At 35.2% G+C, this 24,906-nt stretch overlaps 1 protein-coding gene across 1 annotated transcript; it reads left to right on the top strand.

Moving 5' to 3' along the window:
- Positions 1 to 16,803: 16,803 nt before the first annotated feature.
- Positions 16,804 to 24,182, top strand: LOC134267429 (sugar phosphate exchanger 3-like; the record flags this gene model as incomplete). The annotated part of the gene is made up of 6 exons (XM_062749643.1): positions 16,804 to 16,868; positions 17,503 to 17,617; positions 18,902 to 18,994; positions 21,171 to 21,202; positions 21,462 to 21,513; positions 24,037 to 24,182. Coding segments are annotated over exons 1-6 (491 nt in total), but the record flags the coding sequence as incomplete, so codon positions are not given.
- Positions 24,183 to 24,906: the final 724 nt, after the last annotated feature.

Below are 24,906 nucleotides of genomic sequence, written 5' to 3'. Positions count from 1 at the left end.
ACAACCCATTTTTTATTTTAAAAAATTGCTATATTATGAATAAAAATGTCCTATTTGGTGTGCGCCTGCTTCTTCATCGGCGAATACTTTTAAAGTAAATTTTAAATTTTGGGGATTGTTGCTAGTTTGTTAGCTTTACAGATAGTGTTTAAAATGTTTTAAGGAGTCACTGTCTAATTAGTACTGTAAACCAAGTATTATACGCGTGCGATAAATATCCGCGAGTTCCGCGAGCTACCTCTGCTCGCGGATATTTATCGTCGCGAACCAGTTGTTCAATAATTATATTCCCAAGTGGTATGATTAGAGTTATATGCCCTTTTTTGAATACCGATCCCGACGGTTCAATAGGTAATCACGGAAGAACTTTAGTGTACTAGAAACAGTTGAAAGTTAATTACAAACATTCAGAAAAAATATAAAAAACGAATGGCAAATCTAAAACTATTTGTCTGAAAATTATTTAAATGTCATTAATTATTTCAGCGTGTGTTATTATCGTTCATTTAGCGTCACAGTCGAGTTAGAGATAGCCTGGTTAATTACGTCTAATTATGACCCAGTCCTGCTCTGTCCAAATCATTTACAATAATTGTCCTTTGGCTATGTAGATCTAAGAAAGCATCAATTACCTAATTAGTATGAGGCACTTTTACAATTGAGTGTTTTAAATCAACTTTTGTCTCCTAGATTTTTCCCCGATTTTCATTCGAGCGTCGTGAATAATACGTAAGAAATATACTCATGGTAACATTTTACCAACTTTATAGGCGGATATGTGATTTTTAATGGACGCAACGCACAAAATGTCTTGAATAATGTGTAAACAGTACTCATGTTAGGATTTTACGTAGTTTATGGGCGGATATAAAATTTTAATTTGAAACAAAAGATACTTGTTAAAATAAAAAATGTGACCACTTGTTCGCGGAAATAAATCGTCGCGGATTAATTCTATAGCGGTCAGTCGCGAATAAAAAATGACGCGTATAATAATTGGTTTACAGTATTATATGCCAGGACATCAACAATAGTGGGAAACATGGGATAATTTGCATAAAGGGCGATGTCCCTGGCATACTATACTAACTAGACAGTGATTCCGTATATTTCCATTTCATTGTGAAATAAAATTGTAGATTTAGACTTTAAAAATGCAGACATAGATTTAAATTATACGAGGACTCACATCCCAATTCCAAAAGTACTCGCCCACTGACGTCAAATACAACGGCAGCCGCACGAGATTTTCATGCATATTTGGCCTCCGTAGCGTCAGACTCACAGACAGATGCGCACGAGATTTGTATGCATGTTAGGCCTCCATAGCTCTTGACCTATTGAAACCGATAAGGCCCAGAAGAAGAAAAAGTAAATTCTGTATTTTCATTCTGAATAATATACAATTATTGCTGGTTTTTGAGGTCAATACAATGATTTAGCCATCTGAGGAGTACAATATTCACCGAGCCCGAAGGGCGAGGTGAATATTGTACTTCGAAGATGGCTAAATCATTATATTGACCGAAAAAAACAGCAATAATTGTTTTATTATATGATTCACTGATAAAATGATACAGCTCATTACTTGTTTGCATTTTATTAAGTCCTAGCCAAATACAAGAGAGAAACAGAATTAAAATGTGAATAAACCTTACCAGTAATATCAATTTGATTTTTTTTTTTAAATCAACTTTAGTTGCCATGAAAGAAATATATAATGTAGATGTCAATCTTTTTTATAGGATAGATTTTGAAAGGAATGAGTATTATCAGGGAAAACTGACTGCCAAAAAGTTAAAAAAAAATTGTTGTTCAGTAAAAGTGTTGGAGGGGGAGGGGTCCCTGCATCCCCTATTACCACCTTCACCAAAAATATATATTCGCTTATGTTTTGTTCACATGAAAATAAAAATCATAGTCGTTTAAATAGCTTTCTAAAACAATTTGTATCAATTTGGAATTTCCCAATCTATTTTTAGATCAATGTAGAGGAAATAAATCCTTGTATTGACCTGGAACGTCACGTGCAGGTCAATACAACGTAATATTTTTCTAACATAGTTGGATCTCAGCCAATCAGAGAGATGGAAATTATTCAATCATATAATAAAATCTGTTATTGTCTGTATTGTGTTGTTATTGTTTTCGGAAAATCCAGTTTGAACTGGCTAGGCTTTGACTGTGAATGAAAACGTGACGTTATAATCACATTCTTGACTTGCTGCCAAATCGTAGTAGCAGCGTTGAATCGTAGTAGCAGCGTAGTAAAAAGCTAGTACAGTGTAAGCGCCCCGTATTGGACATATAGGACTGTGTACTGAGTTGACCCACCTAGCCCCAGGGTTAGGGGTTAGGGTATTAGGGCTGTACTGAGTTGACCCACCTAGCCCCAGGGTTAGGGTTAGGGTTAGGGCTGTACTGAGTTGACCCACCTAGCCCCAGGGTTAGGGTTAGGGGTTAGGGTTAGGGTTAGGGCTGTACTCAGTTGACCTCCCTATCCCCCAGACCCCCAACCTGCACTCCTTTGACTCACCCAGCGGCTTAGTCAATCAGAATCCAGCCTTTTTGACCTCATTTGCATAAAAAGTGCACTCAGTTGACCCGTCTATCTAGGCCGCTTATACTACTCTCACTCCTCCATGGCACTTGATCCAACCGCTGCTGTTTTCGAGGTCCGTGTTTTCTCTTCTCCTATTTTTGTATTGTTTATGGACTTTTGATCTTGAATTCTGTTCGTTATATCCATGTGTTTCATTGAAATCAGCTTTGAATGAAATTTCATAAGCATGATTAGTTTCAAAGCACAAAATTATCCATAATCCAAAAACTTCTAGAAACACTAAGTTTTCTCCTGTAAAACTATATATTTTTTTAAGAGAAGTATTTGAAATTTGATAATAATATTGTAAACTCTTTGAAAAATCGAAATTCGGGTGAAAAATTCACGAGGAGTTTTTATCGTTGTCTGGCTGATGTTTCATTAAAGAAATGTCAACATACTGAGCACTAAGCATACTGTAGGCCTTTCAACTGCCGCTAAGGTTCGCTATTATGAATGATAACTCATTGCTGAAACTTGTTTAGAGCAGCTCCGAGGTCAATCGCATCATCTCAGGTCTTTCCGTCAGAGGTCGGAAAAACAACCTCGAATGTATTAACATCACCGGATGTTAAAAATTTATACATTTCCTGTTTATTCAAATATAGGATACACGGAGTTAGAAGTGCCTTGTATACTATATTTTAGGTAATATCATTACACTGAATAAAGTTAAACTCCTATTACACAGATGAAAGGTCCCCAGGCATTTATTTCAAAGATCGTGAAAAGGGGGAGTTGTCGTGGCGGCTTCCATATACATTCGAGGTCGTTTTTCCGCTAGTCGGAAAGGCCCGAGAAGTTGCGATTGGCTCCGAGGTATCTCACTGTTTCTACGCAAGTCAGTTTTTAGCATTTACTATGGAACGCCGTAACTGCCTTATGTGGAGAACTTTCCTTATATGCTGGTACTTCGTCATGATATGCTCGTACTTTGTCAGTATATTATAGAACTTTGTCATTATATGCTGGTACTTTGTCATTATATGATGGTATTTTGTCAGTATATGATAGTATTTTGTCATTATATTATGGTACTTTGTCATTATATGATGGTATTTTGTTATTATATGATGGTATTTTGTTATTATATGATGGTACTTTGTCATTATATGCTACTACTTTGTCATTATATGCTACTACTTTATGATTATATGATGATACTTTGTCATTATATGACGATACTTCAACATTATATGAAGATAATTTTTAAATAGGTATAACATCGGGATCGGGATACCGTTAACTAGTAAACTAGTTTAAGGAGGCTCATTACACCACTTTTTGATGACGTACTACACAAAAAAAATCCTCGATTGTGTCGACCGTTTTCTAAAACATTTCACTAAAATTAGACAAAAACTAAAAAAATCTGTAAAAAATATTTATGATATCAATACCGCCATCTGGATATTTGACATCTACATTATATATAAGTGGTGCTGTATTGAAATGTAAAATAAACTGTGGATGTAATGAGCCACCTTAAGGGAAAAAATGGCGCAAAATTGTGAAAACGCGATTACATTGAAAAGCATCCTCGAGGAACTAATGATGGGTCCGCAGGTGATCGATAGATTTGTAGAAGAGAGAATAGATGTTGATAATATTTTAAGTTTGAGCGATGAACAATTGAGCAGTGCTTAGTAACACAAATAAGAATTGGTCATTTACTCGTAAATATATATATATATATATATATATATATATATATATATATATATATATATATATATATATATATATATATAGGAAGCGTTAAGGTGCACACACAAAAAACATGACATTATATTTTCGTCTTCATAACAATCGTCAAAGAGAGTTAAAAATACTGAATATAGTCTTTTCTCCATTCATTTGACCATGTTATTTTAGGTAGAGTGAAGACATTCTCATTCTTTTGGTAAACACTTTTTGTGTACAAAACAATGTAAGGAACCCTTTTGTGTACATAACAATACCAATGCCGAAGCAGCCTATCTGTCATTCCTATAAATGATAACCCATAAATCGGCACTTTCACACCTGAGTTACCTGTCCTTAAAACATCATCGTACAAGTCAATTACAAATAATTAAACTTTTTAATCATTTAATTAAATGTATGCATAAGTTATAATTATTATCTTTTTTGATAATTTCATGTACTTATAAATCAATCTATGAATTTTTTTTACCATATGTATAACTTGTACAACTAGTTGAAAGGCCTACATATTTAAGGGCAGAACTTATGTCGGAAACCCACGGTCGGTCTCGCCTCTAAAGAAGTTGCTTTTATGTTGGGTTTCCGACGATGAGCAGAACTATGCTTAACGTTTCCCAGTACTTTCAGTACTTTGATTATGGAGAACCAGCCACTACATCAGAAGTAGACGCTCGGCTGTCTCCGTACCCCGACCATCTCTGCTGGTCGGAGATTTACGGGTACAGCCGAGCGTCTGGTTAAACGAGACTACATGAAAATAGCCTAGTACCCGAGGCCTTCCGAGTGCAAGCACGAAGGCTAGACTGGCTTGTCTGTCTGATCCTCGATATACAGTCGTTGCCCATGGCATCCGGTTTAACCTCGCTTATATACTTACTTCACTTCCGGTGAAATGGCGGCGCCCATGAATAGAAAAGCGTGCTGAAGAAATGCAAGATTGTCGCTGTTAACGGCGTAAATAAGCTCTGTGTGAAGTAAATGTAAGTGATTTCTGATCCACAGACCCAGCATAGATAAACTCTAGTTATCCTTGTATGAAGCATAGCTGGGAAAGAGATTATGATGTCAACCACGAGGCAAACAAGGTTTCCGTCAAGGTACAATGACTGTGTTACGGGACAAGAAATTGATCGTTTCATGGATGACGATTCAACTGAACCCAAAGTACATACACAGATCGATGGAAAGACAAACAATATCACTTTTAAAACACAATATTGTGATCTCTGGCAAGCAGCCATGCGTGAACATTTTGAAAAGGTTGAAACTTCAGAAACTGGAACCAAAACAGTCTTTAAAATTTTCTACGATGGGAGTAAATTCGTTAAAGTTAACTTCTACACAACAGGCAGTGTAAACATACAGGGGACAACATGTCGCATTTTTTATGACTCATATTTTGAGGTCTTAGAGAGCAAAGTTCAAACTATGATCTCTTCGAAAAGTGAGGAGTACAGCAGCCCAAAGCAGATTATTAATATTGACGATGAGCTGTCAACCAGTGATTCAGAGACCAATCCAAAACAACTTGCTCAAGTTTCCCCGAACTATCAACCAGTGATTCAGATACCAGTCGAAAACAACTTGCTCAAGTTCTCGAACTATCAACCAGTGATTCAGATACCAGTCCCAAAACAACTTGCTCAAGATCTTGAACTATCAACCAGTGATCCAGATACCAGTCCAAAACAACTTGTCAGGATCCCGAGAAGAGCCATGGTACATCTGACAACTCTAGAGAAAGTAAGATGAGTCATAAGGATCACATTGAGCCTAAAGATACTGAAACTGTGTGTGACAAGCATAGATGTTCTGCAAATGAAGAAATCTTAAGGAAAGTGGAAACAATAGAAATCACCCTCAGTCAAGATCATTGACACTATTTCAAACCTATATAAAATAAAAACAAAATTATAAAGAAAAATAAAACCAAACCATGGAAATCTTAACCTGACACACATCAGAATGATTTTGAAATACAGAAGAATTTAGAACGCTCTGAGAATCGTGGAAAGAATTACAGCATTTGCTAGAAAAGTCAGAACTGCGCTGTAAGGACCTACAGTATGAATGTGGTAACCACCTAAATAAAACAGTCGCAACTTGAAAGCCAACTATCAGTTCTCCATGAGAAAATCAACTGTGCTGAAATACAACACAAACATTTATCAAAAGAGATGGACTCCATGCAGGAAGTGATCACAACAAAAAACGAGATTATTATGGATCAAGAAAGGCACATTAAAAACCTAAATAATGAGATATCAAAACTTCATGACTCTTTAATACATGAAAAAATTCATGCAAGTAGAATGGATGACTCCTTATTTGAGCAGAATGTAAATAACAGTCAGAATGATGCTGAACCACATCAGAGACGAGCTGTAAACAAACAAAATCGACCAGATCATAATGCTGAACTGCACCAAGGACGAGCTGTAAACATATCAAACAGACAAAATCTACCAGATGCTGAACCACGACAAGTTGACAACAAACCAAAGCAAGCTGTGAGAAGCCGACAGGAACAAGCAACTCGACACAGAAGAAAACAAGTTCTATTCGTCGGAACATCAAACATTAAATATGTTAGCTGTAGGTATGTAGCAGGGAAGAGATACTATGTCCATAAAGAGACCAGATACACCATTGATGATGCAACAGAGTATATACAGAACTATGACGGAGAGATGAAACCAGAAATCATTGTGTATCATCTACTATGCAACGATGTTGAAAAATCCTCAAATCCTCAGCTATTGAAAAAATGTCAACACTTAATCGACGTAACCAAAGCAAAATTTCCGTCCTGTCGACTTAAGATATCCCTTGGCTTACCCAGAGGAGATCGTGAATTCAACCTGCGAATAAATACTCTGAACATAGATCTTCAGAATCACTACAAGCGTGACAATTCCGTTGAAGAATACTCGAATTGAATCAAGTTTTTACCAGTTTATTCATGTATACAGGTACATAACCACATGCTTCCACTCTGACGGTCCATGCACGCACTACTCATGCCGGATACACACTGACACCTGACCCACACTAGAACCATAACTCTAGCACACAAACTCTTACACACAAGTGACACAACATAAATTAGATACAATACAATACCCCCTTTTCTAAGAATAAACTTTTACACTTCTCAAAATAAATAAATTACTGAAAGAAATTATTATCCAAAATATTCTAGAAAACATTTACAATTTACAAGTATAGATCTATATAGAAAACTTTCAGTCATTAACATTCACACAGAAATATTTCACAGTTCGAAGTCCTTAAGACGTTGCGGTAGTTTCCTTATACGGGTAGACCTTCTAACGCTCGGAGTTACTGGAGCCGCGGATGGAACATCATCACTATTAGCACTAGACTCAACACTCGGTTCACTAAGATCACTCGGATTCTCCGGAATATCGGACACACTTTCCGGTTCCTGATATTTTTTCACGAATTCACTATTTCGCTTCACTAACACTCCCTCTGGTGATTTAACAACACAGCTGTTTCCGGTTTTCTGTACGAGTGTATACGGTTCCACGTGATATGGTGTATCCATTTTGTCCTTGGTCGCCTTCTTCAAGAGGACTGAATCTCCTAGCTCCAAATCACACTCCTGTGCATCACGTTTTTCATCGATATAAATCTTGTTCCTGTATTTAGAATACGCATCCTTATCGCGCACTCCCTCATCATAGTCGTTTTCTTGTAGATTTTCCACTTGCGGTAGCTTTGTTCTCAGCTTCCGACGGAACATCAACTCGGCAGGTGGTACTCCTGTCGTAGTATGAGGAGTCGTTCTGTATGCAAATAGATATTTGCGGATTTCGGTCTTCCAATTCTTAGACTCGGCTTGTGCAATCCGAATTCTTTTCATCAACGATCTGTTTTGTCGTGCTACCTCCCCATTTGCTGACGGATGTAACGGTGTAACTGCTCGATGCTTGATACAGTTATCTGTCAGGTAATCCTGGAATAACTTAGATCTGAACTGGGGTCCATTATCAGAAGTTATTTGTAATGGAAGTCCATGTCGACAAAACATTCCCTCCCAGCAAATCAATGATTTTCTCACTTGTAATATCCTTGGTAACTTCAATCTCGTAGTATCTGCTGTAATAATCAACAACCACTAACACGTACTGTCCAGATGTTAATGGTCCAAGAATATCAATACCTAATTCTTGCCATGGCCCTGTTGGTAATGGAGTAGGACTAACTGGTTCCGGTTTCGGAAACGCACTGGTAATCTGACATCCGTGACACGATTTCACATACTTCTCCACTTCCTTGTCCATCCCAGGCCACCACACTTTAGTACGTAACTGCTGTTTCGTCCCAACGATTCCTAGATGACCCTGGTGAGCTAACTGTACACACTGCTTCCTCAGATTTCTTGGAATCACTATTCTGGATCCACGTAAAACCACGTATCCAATACAACAAAGTTCATCTCGGAATGGGTAATAATCAACACATGATTTCTCCCACTTTCCCTCTTTGATGAATTTTCGGATTCTGACAAGTTCTTCATCTCTCCTTGAAGCTTCTTCTACTTCTTGAGTCGACAGTGCCTGAGGGGTTGCCTCCCTTGCAATAAATTTCACATATTGCTCAGTGTCTTTTGAATAACTGTTTTCTACAGGTGTCTTATCCACCAAACGAGATAACGCATCTGCGATATTCTGATGTCCAGGTGAATAACGTACTTTGAAGTTGTAAGCCATAAATTTTAATAGCCATCGTTCAATTCTTGCATTTGGTCTGGATTTTCTTCCATAAATCACTTCTAATGGCTTGTGATCTGTGACTAATTCAAAATCCACCCCGTAGAGATAGATATGGAACTTCTCACATGCCCATACGACTGCCAAAGCTTCTTTCTCAATTGTCGAATAATTGCGTTCGGCCGCTGACAACGTACGACTGGCATAACTGATGACCCGTGTTTCACCTTTGTTGACTTGAAGTAAAACTGCTCCTAGGCCTACATTACTAGCATCTGTCACTAACTGAGTTTTTTCTGCATCTAATCTGTAATGTCCCAAAGTTTTCACATTTGACAAACAACTCTTTAAAGTGTCAAAGCTTTTCTTCTGTTCGGCTGACCAGACAAACTTCACATTTTTCTTTGTCAATCTCCTGAGCGGTTCTGCCACAGTAGCAAGATTTGGTATTAACGAGCACTAAAGTTTACAAGTCCGAGGAAACTTTTCACTTCGGATCCATTTGTTGGTTCTTTAGCATTGAGTAACGACTTGATCCTTTCACTAGTTGGTCCAATACCATTCTTTGATAAGACGTGTCCCATGAACGTTATCTTGTTCATCCTAAACTCACACTTGTTCAGATTTAGTGTCAGACCTTTATCTTTGAGTCTCTGTAAGGCTTTGCGAAGTCGCTCATCATGTTCTGCTTTGTCACGACCATAGATTACGATATCGTCTGATATATTCTGCACTCCTTCACAGTCATGAAACACTTGCGAAATCACTTGCTGATATTTCTCTGGAGCTGATGAAATACCAAACATCAGTCTCTTATATCTGTAGAGACCTTTGTACGTAACGAATGTAGTGATCTCCCTTACACTCTTCCAGCTCAATTTGATGGTATCCACTTCTAAGGTCTAACTTACTAAACACCTGGCTACCATTCACCATGTAGAGTATGTCATCCACTGTCGGAATAGGATGCCGTTCACGAATAATGGCAGCATTGGCTTGTCTCATGTCGACGCACAATCTAATGTCACCATTGGGTTTCGGTACAATTATGACTGGACTGACCCACGGTGTAGGATCATTAACTCGTTCAATGATATCCTGAGACTCAAGTTCGTCCAACTGTTCTCCTACTTTATCTCGCAAACTGTATGGAATTCTGTACATGCTTTGAGCTACTGGCTTCACATTTTTGTCAATATGTAACTTCAACTTAAAGTCTTTGAGTTTTCCAATACCTCGAAAACACTCAGAATATTCATGAATAAAGTCAGTTGGTTGAACTGTGTTTACTCCGAGTTTCAAAACTCCCAAGTTCATAGCTGTGTCTTTGCCCAGTAACGCTGGTCCTGTACCATTTAGTACAAAGAACTCCTCTTCTCTACTATTTCCATTTTCATGAATTGATGTTTGCGCTTGAATTTACCCAATAATTTCAACGGTTCTGTAGATCCGTAAGCAAAAAGTTTTTTTTCACACTTCTCTGAGTGACACTTGATACGGTTCTTCTTAAGATATTCCCAGAGTTCTTTATCAATAATGTTAGCTGATGCACCACTATCAATGACAAATTCTACAGGATTTCCTCCTAGACTGACTTTTACTTTGTCTGATGATGTATGTCCTGTTTTCAAACTAAACACGTATACTTCTGAGTCGGAATCCACTTCAGAATAATCCACTTTGTTAATTTTCCCACCTTTGGTTGGTTTGCCTTTTCCTGGTTTCTTTGTTAAACAACATTTAATAAAATGTCCAACTTTTCCGCACTTCCGACATTCCTTATTCCGAGCAGGACACGATACGTCCTTTGCAAAATGCCCCTCTCGTCCACAACGAAAACACTTCTTGTCCTGAAATCTGTGTTTCTGTTTGTCAGTTTTTTCACGATGTCCCTGATTTGTTTACTGACGCCACAATTTCAGTGTCCATATGCCTAGCCTGTGTTTCAGTCATCTCAAATGTAGCTGCTATAGTCCTCAATTGCTCTAAAGTCAAGTCTTTTCCTTTCTCTAAAAACTTGGCTCTTATCTTGTGAGACCTGCACTTTTCAATCACTTGATCCCGAATTTGCTCATCCTGATTTGTGAAGTCACAATACACAGCCTGTTGTCGTAATTTTGTAATAAACTGTTCTACTGTTTCACTCTCGGTTTGCAGAATTTTCCTAAAAACATATCGTTCATACGGAACGTTAACTTTATTCTCAAAATGTTTATCTAACGTTTTTACAGCTAACGTATACACATTGTCATTGTCACCTGCTTGTTCAACATTCAATGTATAAAAAATGTCTTGAACTTCGGTCCAGCACAGTGCAAAAGTAATGCTTTTTTTTGTTCAGCGTCACTCACCCCTTTTCCAACAGCGAAAAGCTCAAAACTTCGGTGCCACCTTTTCCATGCTTGATTTAATTGTGACGGTTCAGCATTTGGATAAAATTTCCCAACTCCGTTGAGTTCATTAGTGTAGCCATCTTGTAGTTTTCGTTATCCTCGTCGCCAGTGAAGAATACTCGAATTGAATCAAGGTTTTACCAGTTTATTCATGTATACAGGTACATAACCACATGCTTCCACTCTGACGGTCCATGCACGCACTACTCATGCCGGATACACACTGACACCTGACCCACACTACGAACCATAACTCTAGCACACAAACTCTTACACACAAGTGACACAACACAAATTAGATACACTACACCGTCGTTCTTTGTGACAACAGCAATTTATTCTACAGAGGCATGCCACTCAGAGGCATCTTGCGTGACCAGAAGCACTTGTCCAAACAAGGTGTTTTCCTTTTCTCCGAGAATCTCCGAGAAGAACTTGATTGTCTAGAATAATGCGAAAACTTTTAAAGATTGGAAGTTGGAATATAAATCAACTGAAATCTTCAGTTCACAATAAATCGAGAGATAAATATTTCCTTGCAGAGATTAGTAGATATGATATATTTGGTATATTAGAAACAAAACATAGTAAAGATACCACTTTGACTTCGGTCAAGATTTTAGCTCTTTTTCCAGTTCCCCGCCCTAAAGAAGAAAAATATCCTGTATCAGGGGGGATCATAATTTTGTTGAAAAACTCTATTAAGCCAGGAATCAAAATTATCAAAAATACCAGTAGTGAAATACAGTGGATTAGATTAGCTAAGGAATTCTTTGGCTTTGAAAAGGATCTTTACATTTGTTTCACAACTTTGCCCCTTCTAATTCATCATATGTCATAAGAAACAATTTGGATGTCTTACAAATATTAGAACATAATGTCACAGAATATAGCCAAATTGGGAATATTATAATATGTGGGGATTTTAATGCAAGGACCGGGACTGAAATAGAAAACCCAAGATTTTGATTCTTATGTTCCAACTTCATTTGACCATGTTGATTATCATTTGCCTGTTAGATCTAGTCATGATTCTTTTGTTAATAAGAGGGGAAGAGATCTTATTGATTTTTGTATATCCCATGATTTGCATTTTTTGAATGGGAGAACTGTTGGAGATTTAAGTGGAAAGTTTACGTGTTTTCAATACAATGGTAAAGTATCGTTGACTATTGTATAATATCAAATTCACTGTCAAAAACATTTTGTATTTTATGATTCATGATCATATACCAATTCTCTCAGACCATGCAAAATTAACATGCCAGATTAAAGCCAATTTTCAGGAGTTTGGCAAAGAAAATCATGTATCGAACTCGAACATATTAATTCCATCCTCTTATATATGGAATAAAGAATCTATTATACATTTTCAAGCCGCGCTGAATAATAATGAAGTGCAAACAATGATAAAAGAATATTTGGAAGATGATTTAAACATAATTAATTATAAATCTGTCCATCCTTCAAACAGCTCTTGTAACGAGCATAAATCTGGAAGTGATCATGCATTAATGAGATTTAATGATATTATTAAAACAGCATGCAACAAATCGTTAAAGACATCCCTTAAGGTTAAAGTAGGTGTGAAAAAAGACAAAATTTATAAAAATAAAAAATGGTTTGACTATGATTTACACAAGATGAAGTTAGAATTATTAAATAAAAGTAAATTGTATTCTAAATATCCTTTTGATCCGATTATAAGAGGTTCTTTCTTCAAGTATCGTAAACATTATAATAAACAATGCAAATATAAACAAAGAGAATTTAAAGCAAGTATTATGAAAAATTTAGAGACATTGCATGCGAAGGATCCAAATTCATACTGGAAATTAATCAAAGAATTAAAAGAAGACAATGACGAACAAGACCCTTCAACAAGAATATCTCATGATAAATGGATATCTCATTTTTCAAACCTACTTTCAATAGATCAGAGGTTTACTCCACAAGACTTATACTTTAGAAATCTTTGTGATCAAAGTCAAAAGAGTAAAACCTTTTCACTCCTTGATTGTAGAATTACAGAAAAAGAGATAATTGATGCAGTAACTAAACTTAAAAATAACAAGTCAGCTGGCCTTGATGGAATTAAAAATGAAATGATTAAAGCTGGATTATCCCAAATAGTAGGATGTTTGTTAAAACTATTTAATATAATTCTTTCTACAGGAGTTTATCCCTCTGATTGGAAAATTGGGTACTTAAAACCATTATATAAATGTGATGATCCATGTGACACCTCAAATTACAGAGGATTAGCAATTATGTCTTGTCTCTCCAAAGTGTTCAATAGTATATTAAATGCAAGACTTCAAACTTACCTAGATGACCATAAAATTATCAATAAATGCCAAATAGGATTTCAACCCAAGGCTAGAACATCTGATCATATGTTTGTACTGAAAACACTAATTCAAAAATATAACTCCTCTAACTCAAAATTGTACACCTGTTTTATTGACTTTTCAAAAGCGTTTGATACAGTACTTCACTCGGCCTTATTATATAGACTATCTCAGATTGATATTAAAGGTCCTTTTTACTATGTCATTAAGAGCATGTATACCTCAAATAATTTACATATTCGAATTGGTAATAAACTTACTAAAAGCTTCATCCCTGAATTAGGGGTAAGGCAGGGGGATAATTTGAGCCCAAACTTGTTTAAAATCCTTATTAATGAACTACCAGATATGTTTAACAGTGAAGATGATCAAGTATATTTGAATAATGAACCTCTTAGTTGTCTTCTCTATGCTGATGATCTTGTTTTATTATCATCTTCTCCAAAAGGCCTACAGAATTGTTTGAACAAGCTGGCCACTTTTTGTGATAAATATTGTCTTACTGTAAATTTGAAGAAAACAAAAGTTGTAATCTTTTACAAAAATGCACGACTCGCAAATTTACATTTTATATATAAAGGTCATGAAATTGAGTGTACATTGTCATATAAGTATCTAGGGGTTTTATTCGATGCATCTGGTTCATTTGCTCAATGTCAGTATGATTTATATAAGCGTGGTTTGAAAGCTTTCTTTAAATTGGTAAAATGTTTTGGTAATACCAAACCAAATGCAAATATCTTGTTACATCTTTTTGATCATACTGTAAAACCTGTTGTTTTATATGGAAGTGAGATTTGGGGCACTATAAACACAGAATCTGCAGTTGTTAAAAGGACAAATTATGAAATAGAAAATTCCTTTAAAAAGTTATTTAGTGATAAACTACATATCAAAGCTCTAAAATATATTTGTGGGGTTCACAAGAAAGCTTCTAACCATGCTGTTATGGGTGAATTAGGCAGACATCCATTGTATATTGAAATCTTGTATAATTGTATCAAATATTTGCAACATATTTATAAATCAGATAGTACTTTACTAGCAAGTGCACTACAAGAAAATATAATATTGAATAATAATAGTAAGAGCTGTTGGTTGAGTAGTATTCGTTTTATGCTGGAACAATTAGGAATATCCTGTGACAACATCTTGGCTGAAAACCTTCCATCAATAGTTTATAATGAACTAAATAGAAGATTTACTAATATATGGCAAAATAATTTATCAGAGTGTGTTAGAAATGAAAAAGGCAAACTTTGAACATATGGATTATACAAAACAAGACTAATAAAAGAAAAATATTTTTCTATGATATCAAAACCAGAAGTTCTTAAATGTTTTACAAACTTCCGCATTAGTTCACATAAGCTTGAATTTGAAACTGGCAGATACAGAAATAAGCCTGCCACGGATCGAAAGTGTAAACTTTGTGCTTCAGACTCTGTAGAAGATGAAATCCATTTTATATTTGAATGTTCAACTTATAAACTATATAGGCAAGTATTCATTAATCATATAAGTGAAGAAAATAAAAATTTCTCCTCACTTTCAAATAGAAATAAATTTATATGGCTAATGTCAAATGAAAGTAGTGATATAATAAATAGTTTTGCAGAGTATATATTTAAATGTTACAATAAAAGATCCAATGTTGTCTCAGGATGTTCCTGAAAGTCGAGAATGATATAACATGCAGGTAGATATTCACTAAAATTTATGCATGATGTGGCATAATGTTTGCGTTTGTGTACTTTTATCATATATTATACATATTCATTGTTGCATATGAATTCAACTATCATTTGGATCTCTTCCTCTCTTTAGCTTTATATTTTATTTATGTTGTATTTTTCTTGAATGCCCTTCATGGGCCCAAAATTGGAAATAAATGATATTCTATTCTATTCTATTCTACTTACTGCGTGGACCTCAGGGTCCACGCAATTATTTATTTTTGCATTTAGATATAAATATTGTTGAATATTCAGAATAAATGAAATAAATGCTGCTGAATGTGTTTTGTGTTCATTACAAACATTCAATTATTGTATCGAAAAAAAACTTGTACTTTATTCATTACATCTAAGCAAATTATTCTAAAATACAAATGTATAAGATTTTCCCAATCGGAAAATTTCAGAAAGTTATATTCTTTTTAAGTCAATCAGGCACTTAGTTACAGAGGGGCCGGGGGGGGGGGTTGTTCCCCCTACTATTTTCCAGACATAACTTTTTACTATATTGAAATGTTCATTGAAAGGCCGGTCCCCCCCCCCCACACACACACACATACTTTCAAAATCGATGCTAAATCCTATAGATGAAATTAATTTATTACTATTTTATCATAATTAAGTCCATTTGGGTCGCCAATTAAGGTCAGACGAGACGTTCCTCAAAATCTGTTTTGTATATCTTTGTAATGTATGAAAAATATTCAAAATTTTGATAACATTCTGATTTCTAAATCAGTTTCTAAACGTTTTTAAAAAATCCAAACACTTTAAAATTTGAAATTGGAAAATTATTTTTCTTCCCCAAAGGATTATATAAGAAAAACTACCCCTGATATCTTTCAGAAATGCCTGGTAAGGTACCTCAATTTTTTGTGAGTAAACATGTTAAAGTAGCTATACTTCTATGACAAACTCTTAGAAAAATTTATCTATTATTAAGGAACGTCTCGTCTGTCCTTAAGTCCATTTGGGTTCGTTTGGGTTCATTTGGGTCCATTTGGGTAAATCTGCCAGTCTAAAATAAAACTCTTCAATGTAAGAGTCGCTTTTTGTATAACTTCCTGTTTTTATTTCTCTTTGAGTCATAAGACACTTTCACGATTTATTTTAAAATTACGATGGTCAGAAGCTAAAAATGAAATAAAAAAAGCAACTAGGATTTTATAGATTATCATTTTTTAATCGCTTAATTATTTACACCAGTGTATGTAAACATACAGGGCCTTATAATGCCGTTTGAATGTGAAAAAAACTGAGTGTATTTTCATTTGAAGTTTGCTTAATATGACGAAGTATACTCATCACCATGTTGCAGTGTTTCTGCTTACATTTTTAAGGTATCGTACATGTATATTTATTTTAAAAAGCCGCACATTTGATTTCTTGGGGGGATGAAGGAAGTAATGAGCTGATGAACTAAAAGGACCATACAATCAGCATATTTAAGCATTAGTTTGAATTACCTGATTGTACAGGTCCAGTACAATTTACAATTTAAGTCTTTATTCAGCTAGTAGGCTTATTGAGCTACTCAGAATAGCTTGATTTAGCTTTTTTCATACTTTTTTCTTAAATGTGAAATTACCTCAGGTAGATTCAGATCACATGACGAAAACAATCCCTTATTTTTACTGCACCATTTGCCAAGGGTTCATGAGGAGAGTACTGAAAAGCATATCCGAATCCTTTGATTAGTGAATATGTAAAATATAAATGTCAAATAATATATATCAATAATACTGATTAAAATGAAATTTCCCCAGAAGTAATTATTGGTTTTCTGTAATCATTGATTGGATTTAAGAACCAAGGAATTGTGATAAGATAAAAGACACGGCAATTTGTCTAATTAATGATAAGCTTTTTTGTTATCTAATTCTACATGTTCTTGAATTGGGTTTTATTACTTATATTAGTTTTTAAAAGGTATTCAGTAATAGATATTTTAACTGTATGCATACATTATTTCAGCTACGCATTCTTTCATGCAACAAGGAAAACATTCAGAAATGTTAAATCTACAATATCTGATGAGTGGAGTCCATCTTATCACAACAACACCATTAACTTCACCAGGCCTGACAGGGTTAGTAAAGTGTAACTTGGCACTTCCAGATGTTGTTCTGTATTCTTAAATCTTGCCTAATTCAATTTGTCTTTGAAATGTTGTATGATACAGAATTCTGTCTATAGTATATTTTTACACTGTGTGTTTACAGATGTAAGTGTTGGCCATGGTCAAAGACCTAGAGTTTTAGTTGTAAACAGGATCAGTGCTCGAGCGTGATTCGCCATTGTCGCCAATTGCGAATTTTTTTCAAAAGTGGCGAAAAGAAATTCATAAGTGGCGAAAATGAATTTTTTTAGATGTACCATGTACAAAATTTGTGTATAGTCCTGGTTAGCTCCTTTGTTTATTCAGTGTACACGGATAAGTCCCCTTGTTTATTTAATGCAAAAGAGGTGTGAAAACTGAAACCTACATGTAGGAAATCACGTCTCGCTTGAACGAACACAGCTGACTAGGTAACTAGCCTGGAGCAATAAAGGGTTACAAAATTGCTTGAAATAATAAATTTGGACTAACAAGGGGGGATAAAGTGTTGTTAGGAGATGAAGTTAGTAAATAAAAGATTTTTATCAACAAAATCTGGATCTATGTAGATCGTTTTTTTTAACCGTAAGTAGGGTCAAACATGACGAAAATTGTAAAGAATGGCTTCAAATTTTACCTATTAAAAATTGAAAAATATGCACATTATACCATAAACTGACAAAGAGTGAAAAAGAAATTGGTTTGGAAACAAAATTATCTTAGTAAATTACACTGAATTATTTACAATTAAATGAGCTTGCATATTAAACCCTGAAGTCTCCAAGTTGTTAAAATAAAGTCAATTTTTAAACCTAATTTTCATTTACTTTTTAATTATACTTCTTTCCTCATTTTTCTTAATTAATATAATGATGAAAATTTCCATTTTTAAAAAATGTCATACAAATGTATATGTTTTCTAGGTCTGTAGCCAAACCCCCCCCCATCCCCTTCCCAGGCAAAAAAAAAATATACACAAGAGGACATTTTCTGTTAAGAGTTGACTGATATCAATTCAATATCAAATTAATTTTATAATTCCAACATTTTTTTTAAATGGTTACTATCATAGGTACAATTTTAAATCAATGTCTGTGATAAAAAAAAAAAAAATTGAATAACATAAAGTGCATTGCATTGTCGAGAACTCAGATGTAAGTATGCTTTTCCTTTTGTCGCAGAAAGTGGCGAAAATATTTTCGGTCCAGTGGGAGCCCTGATTAAGGATTTACACATGTATAATATATTAGATGAAATGAGTATCTTTCCCCCCAGATTTGGAACACCCGTCATTTGTTTGACACAAGAAAAGATGCGGAACCATACTTAGGAATTCTAGATGCTGTGTTCATGATTTCATATGCTGTGGTAATTTTTTTTTTAATTTTACTTTCGTAGACTGAAATTTTTTCAATGCATTTTTAGGTTACCTGAGTCACTCAGGTGACCTATTCTATCTGTTTTTGTCCGTCGTCGTTCATCGGCAACTTGACGGCAAGCTGTCATAAACTTTTAAACATTTTCAGCTTCTTTTCTATAGCTAGAGCCAATGAGCCAATTTCAACCCATTTTTGCATATAACATCTATGGGTGAAGGGAACAAAAATTATGAAATTCATGGCCCCTGCCCCCCTGGGGGGTGAGGGGCAAGGCCAGAACCACTTAAATTAATGCAATCTTTAAAAATCTTCTTTGTTACCCCTGGACATCAGGCAGTCAAACTGTTGGCATGATTATAATAAGCATTGAGTCCTCTACCAAAATTGTGATTTCATGGCCCCAGGGTCAGGGGCTCTAATGCTAGGGCTAGACTATATAGGTTATATATTGAAAATACATAAATTCTTTGAAAATCTTCTTCTCTGCTCCTGGGTATTAAGCAAACAAAGTTAATGTATAGTTATGATGAGCAAGAGTATCTCTTCCAAAATTGTGAATTTCATGACCCCAGGGTCAGGGGTTCTGGAGTTAGGACGAGGATATATAGATTACATTGTGAAAATGCATTATTTCTTTGAAATCTTCTAAGCTCCTGAGCATTAAATAAACTAACCAATTACATAGTTATGATGAGCATAGAGTGCTGACAACCAAAATTGTGAATTTTATGGCCCCAGGGTCAGGGATTCTGGTGTTAGGATGGGGTACTATTTATTATACAGTGAAAATGCATAAATTCTTTGAATATTTTCTTCTCTACTTTCTGGGTATTAAATAATCTAACCAAGTACAAAGTTATGATTAGCAGGAATGTCTTTTCCAAAATGAATTTCATGACCCCAGGGTCAGGGGTTCTGGAGTTAGGACGAGGATATATAGATTATATTGTGAAAATGCATTATTTCTTTGAAAATCTTCTTTTCTGCTCCTGGGCATTAAATAAACTAACCAAGTACATAGTTCTGATGAGCAAGAGTGCCTCTACCAAAATTGTGAATTTCATGGCCCCAGGGTCAGGGATTCTGGTGTTAGGATGGGGTACTATTGATTATACAGTGAAAATGCATAAATTCTTTGAATATTTTCTTTTCTACTTTCTGGGTATTAAATAATCTAACCAAGTACAAAGTTATGATTAGCAGGAATGTCTTTTCCAAAATGAATTTCATGGCCCCTGGGTCGGGAGTTCTGGTGTTAGGACGGGGATCTATTGATTATATAGTGAAAATGCATAAATTCTTTGAAAATCTATTCCTTTGCTCGTAGATATTATGCCAGTGATCTAAGTACATATTTTTGATGAAGAAAGGTTCCTTTTCCAAACTGATTAATTTCAGGGCCCCTGGGTCAGGGGTACTTGGGGGGTCACGGGTGGGGGTGGGGTACTTAGTCTGAAAGTAAATCAGTGCTTTGAAATCTGCTCTTTGGTATTAATCAATCATTTATGATAAAATAAAATTTATGATAAAATTTGAAATATGGGCTCTAGGGTTAGTGGTTCCTGTAGGGCAGTGTTCACAACTGGTGCATGGTTATAAAGTGGAAATTTTTTTCTCTTTGTTACTCTGATCTACCTCTGGGTTTTAAGAACCAAAGATAGCATGTTAAGTGTATAATTATGATAAACAATGGTCCCTCTTTCAAAATTGTGAATTTCATGGCTTTTTGTTTAAAACACGAACCAAATTCAATTGCTGGAAAAATGTTACCCGGTACATGAACCAGGGACCTATAAGGCCTGTGGGCCCTCTTGAAATTAAAATACACAGCCACATATAATACAACTCCTGTATAAAAACATTCAATATTGTTTTCAACAGTAACTGTATGATTCTGGAAAATTTCTGAGGAGCAATGCTTAATACTAATTACTGTTCTCTAGCTGCCTTTTACATGCACAGAAAATTGCTTGGGGGTCTCAAGGCATTTCATTTTACTCTAGACATTATACAATTACAGACTCTTTTGGTGTTGAATATGGTTCTGTTATTCACCAGAAAAATATCAATATTGATTGAGGTGAAGCCTCATGTTCTCTTATTTCTTTAAACATTCATTTAATATGGTATGTTATATAATTTATCCCCTGGCTATATCTTTGTAGGGTCTCTATATAAGTGGAATGATTGGAGATAGGTAAGTTTATACACAAGAATAAATTGCTCAGAGATATCATCATAATATATTTGCATACATGGACGGAAAAATAAACAATGAACGTCTCAATTTGTACGGAGTACATATGAAACTTGAATATCCACATGATCAAGGTCTTATAGAATTAATTTACCGGTATTGGATTCAAGCCATTTTTTTCTAAAATAGATTTTACTAAAATTGTACTTTCAAATTCATGGAAGGGAAATTGATGTGAGTGACTTTGATCCATTTTTAGATTCAACATGCGGTTGGTGCTCTCTTTTGGAATGTGTTCATCAGCAGTCACAGTAAGATTACGTTAAATTCATCAATATCTATTACAATTTTTTGAAGTCAACTATTCATAATTGCTATCCATTTTCTCTTATCGGTGTGAAATACTGATGCTTAACTTTTGAATCTACTATGTTCAGAGTTTTTTTTTAAGTTGGACAACAGATTTCTACCAATTTTAATAGACAGAATGCCAATATATTTATGTATTTAATGACTTTAAGTTAGCACACTTATTGAAAGCATAAAATAATTTTTACAAACTTCTATAATAAAACAAATACACTGATATAGCCAAGAAAATGATTTTTATTGGGTCATTTTGCTTTCAAAATCTATGCATATAATATACCGATAACAACAAGTTATAAGCTTCTCACCTTATTGTAAAAATCCCCACCCCATTCCCTTTTCCAGGGCATGCATGTAATCAAATATTTTAAAAATCCCTTTTATTAAAGCCTTTACTTTGAATCTTCTATGAGAAAAATCATACCCTCTTTCTGACTGAATTTCATACACTTGCCTTACCATTTTTTTAGCTGACATTTTTCGATGACAAAAGTATTCTATTGATTTTTAGCTCACCTGAGCCGAAGGCTCAAGTGAGCTTTTCTGATCAAAATTTGTCAGTTGTCTGTCGTTGTCGTAGTCGTTGTCGTTGTCGTCTTCGTTGTCGTAAACTTTTAACATTTTCATCTTCTTCTCAAGAACCACTGGGCCAATTTTAACCAAACTTGGCACAAAGTATCCTTGGGTGAAGGGGAATCAAGTTTGTTCAAATGAAGGGCCACGCCCTTTTCCAAGGGGAGATAATTATGAATTAGAGAAAAATTAATGGCATTTTTAAAAAATCTTCTTCTCAAGAACCACTGGGCCAGGAAAGGTGAAACTTATGTGGAATCATCCTCAGGTAGTGTAGATTCAAGTTTGTTTAAATCATAACCCCGGGGGCAAGGGTGGGGCCAAAATGGCTAGGGCTGTATCAATATATCGATATATCGATACGTATCGATATTCAAGAAAAATATCGTATCGAAAAGTAACTTCCAATACGTATCGGACAGACATTTTTTCTTCAAATTCTGTTTAAAAGATGGGAATTTCAAACACCAAAGATTCTATTTTATTTTTTGAATTAAAACCTTCAATAATTGTATAATTTTTAAGGAAATAACAGTTTTTATAATTGTTACAAAATACAAAGAAAATTTTTTTTTAACATGTTGATTTTACTGTTATCAAAACTTTTAATTGAAGTGTTATTTTTAAAGACAATGAGACAAGAACTTTAAAATGGGTAATAAAACACTTAACTGATATGAAATGTATGCATTAAAATGATTTAGAAGCCTTTTCTGATGGACTTGTTTCAGAATCCAATATATCGCATATCGCTTTAAAAAATCTTGTATCGTATCGTATCGAAATTTTTGGCTCAATACACAGCCCTAAAAATGGCCGACCCAAGTTTTACATAGGAATATATAGGAAAAATCTTTAAAAATCTTCTTCTCCAGAACCACTGGGCCAGGAAAGATGAAACTCATGTGGAATCATCCTCAGGTAGTGTAGATTCAAGTTTGTTCAAATCATGACCCCAGGGGCAAGGGAGGGGCCAAAATGGCCGACCCAAGTTTTACATAGGAATATATAGGAAAAATCTTTAAAAATCTTCTTCTCAAGAACCACTGGGCCAGGAAAGATGAAACTCATGTGGAATCATCCTCAGGTAGTGTAGATTCAAGTTTGTTCAAATCATGACCCCAGGGGCTAGGATGGGGCCAAAATGGCTGACCTAAGTTTTACATAGGAATATATAGGACAAATCTTTAAAAATCTTCTTCTCCAGAACCACTGGGCCAGGAAAGATGAAACTCAGGTGGAATCATCCTCAGGTAGTGCAGATTCAAATTTGTTAATGATACCCCCGGGGCTAGGATGGGGCCAAAATGGCCACCCAAGTTTAACATAGGAATATATATAGGAAAAATCCTTAAAAAATCTTCTTCTCCAGAACCACTGGGCCAGGAAAGATGAAATTCATGTGGAATCATCCTCAGGTAGTGTAGATTCAAATTTGTTCAAATGATGACCCCCAGGGCTAGGGTGGGGCCAAAATGGCCGACCTAAGTTTTACATAGGAATATATAGGAAAAATCTTTAAAAATCTTCTTCTCCAGAACCACTGGGCCAGGAAAGACGAAAATCATGTGGAATCATCCTCAGGTAGTGTAGATTCAAGTTTGTTCAAATCATGACCCCTGGGGCTAGGGAGGGGCCAAAATGGCCCACCCAAGCTTTACATAGGGATATATCTGGAAACCTTTTAAAATCTTCTTTTCAAGCACTTCAAAGCTATGATTAGTGTTATTTATGTGGAATCATCCTCAGATAGTGTAGATTCTAGTTTGTTTAAATGATGAACGCCTGGGGGGGGTTAAATTCAAGCCCACTGTGCTCAGGTGAGCGCTGTGGCCCCTGGGCCTCTTGTTTAATGAATGTTGTATATAACAATGTACATGTATATGCAATAGGTGTTTCTCTTTGGAGTGGTATTTGAGTGGGCACACTTCTACAACAAATACGTCTACGTGATCGTCTGGATTCTGAATGGCCTGCTACAGTCCATGGGTTGGCCAACGGTGGTAGCCATCATGGGAAACTGGTTTGGAAAATATAGGTATATCATGTCTTTTTTAATGTCATGTTAGATTAGTATATTTAAGGTCTTCCGTTTCCAACGGAAGACCTTCTACTGATTCTGTTGGTAAAGATTATTATTCTTTTTTTTTCTTCTACTTCCTAGACCCCAACTTTGAAGCCTCATATCTCACTCATTTCTCAATTGATTTCGCTCAAATTTTCAGAGGTACTAGAAGTTACTAAACTCTATGAGAATGCTTTCTTAAATTTCAACAAGTCACTTCCGGTTTTGAGTTATTTCCCTTTAAACAAATATTTATAGGCTTTCGTTTCCAGATAAAGGCTCAGAGACGGCTAAAGCTGGAGCAGAAATTCTACTGATTTTAGATAATAGAAGGATTGAAGTTGTGCACATCGGTTTTTGTTTTTCGATTTCTTTATTCAAAATGGCGCTATATAGGGGTCAAAAATTAGAACGCTTAAAAGAGCCAAAAATTACTCATATTTTGCTTTTTATCTTCTAAACTAAAAATATTTTGTTAAAATATATAGAACATAATTTGTGCAGAATTAGAAGATCTTTCAAATGATATCATGGAAAAAGGGCTGACCCCTAAATTTAGGGATCTAGAGGGGCCAATAGTTTTTTCCAGATATCTCAAAAAGTATTGAGAATTTGTTATACATCAAAGAAGCAAAGTTGTTGAAAATCTCGGGGAAAATCTACTATATCATCAAAATATGTCCTTTACGTCACTTCC

Source organism: Saccostrea cucullata, unplaced genomic scaffold (genome assembly GCF_032062105.1).
Source record: "Saccostrea cucullata isolate Sc308-1 unplaced genomic scaffold, CSIRO_AGI_Scuc_v1 ctg9651, whole genome shotgun sequence".
NCBI classification, from domain to species: Eukaryota; Metazoa; Mollusca; class Bivalvia; order Ostreida; family Ostreidae; genus Saccostrea; species Saccostrea cuccullata.
Note: the sequence above shows the minus strand (reverse complement) of the source record. Positions and strands in the feature narration are given on the sequence as shown.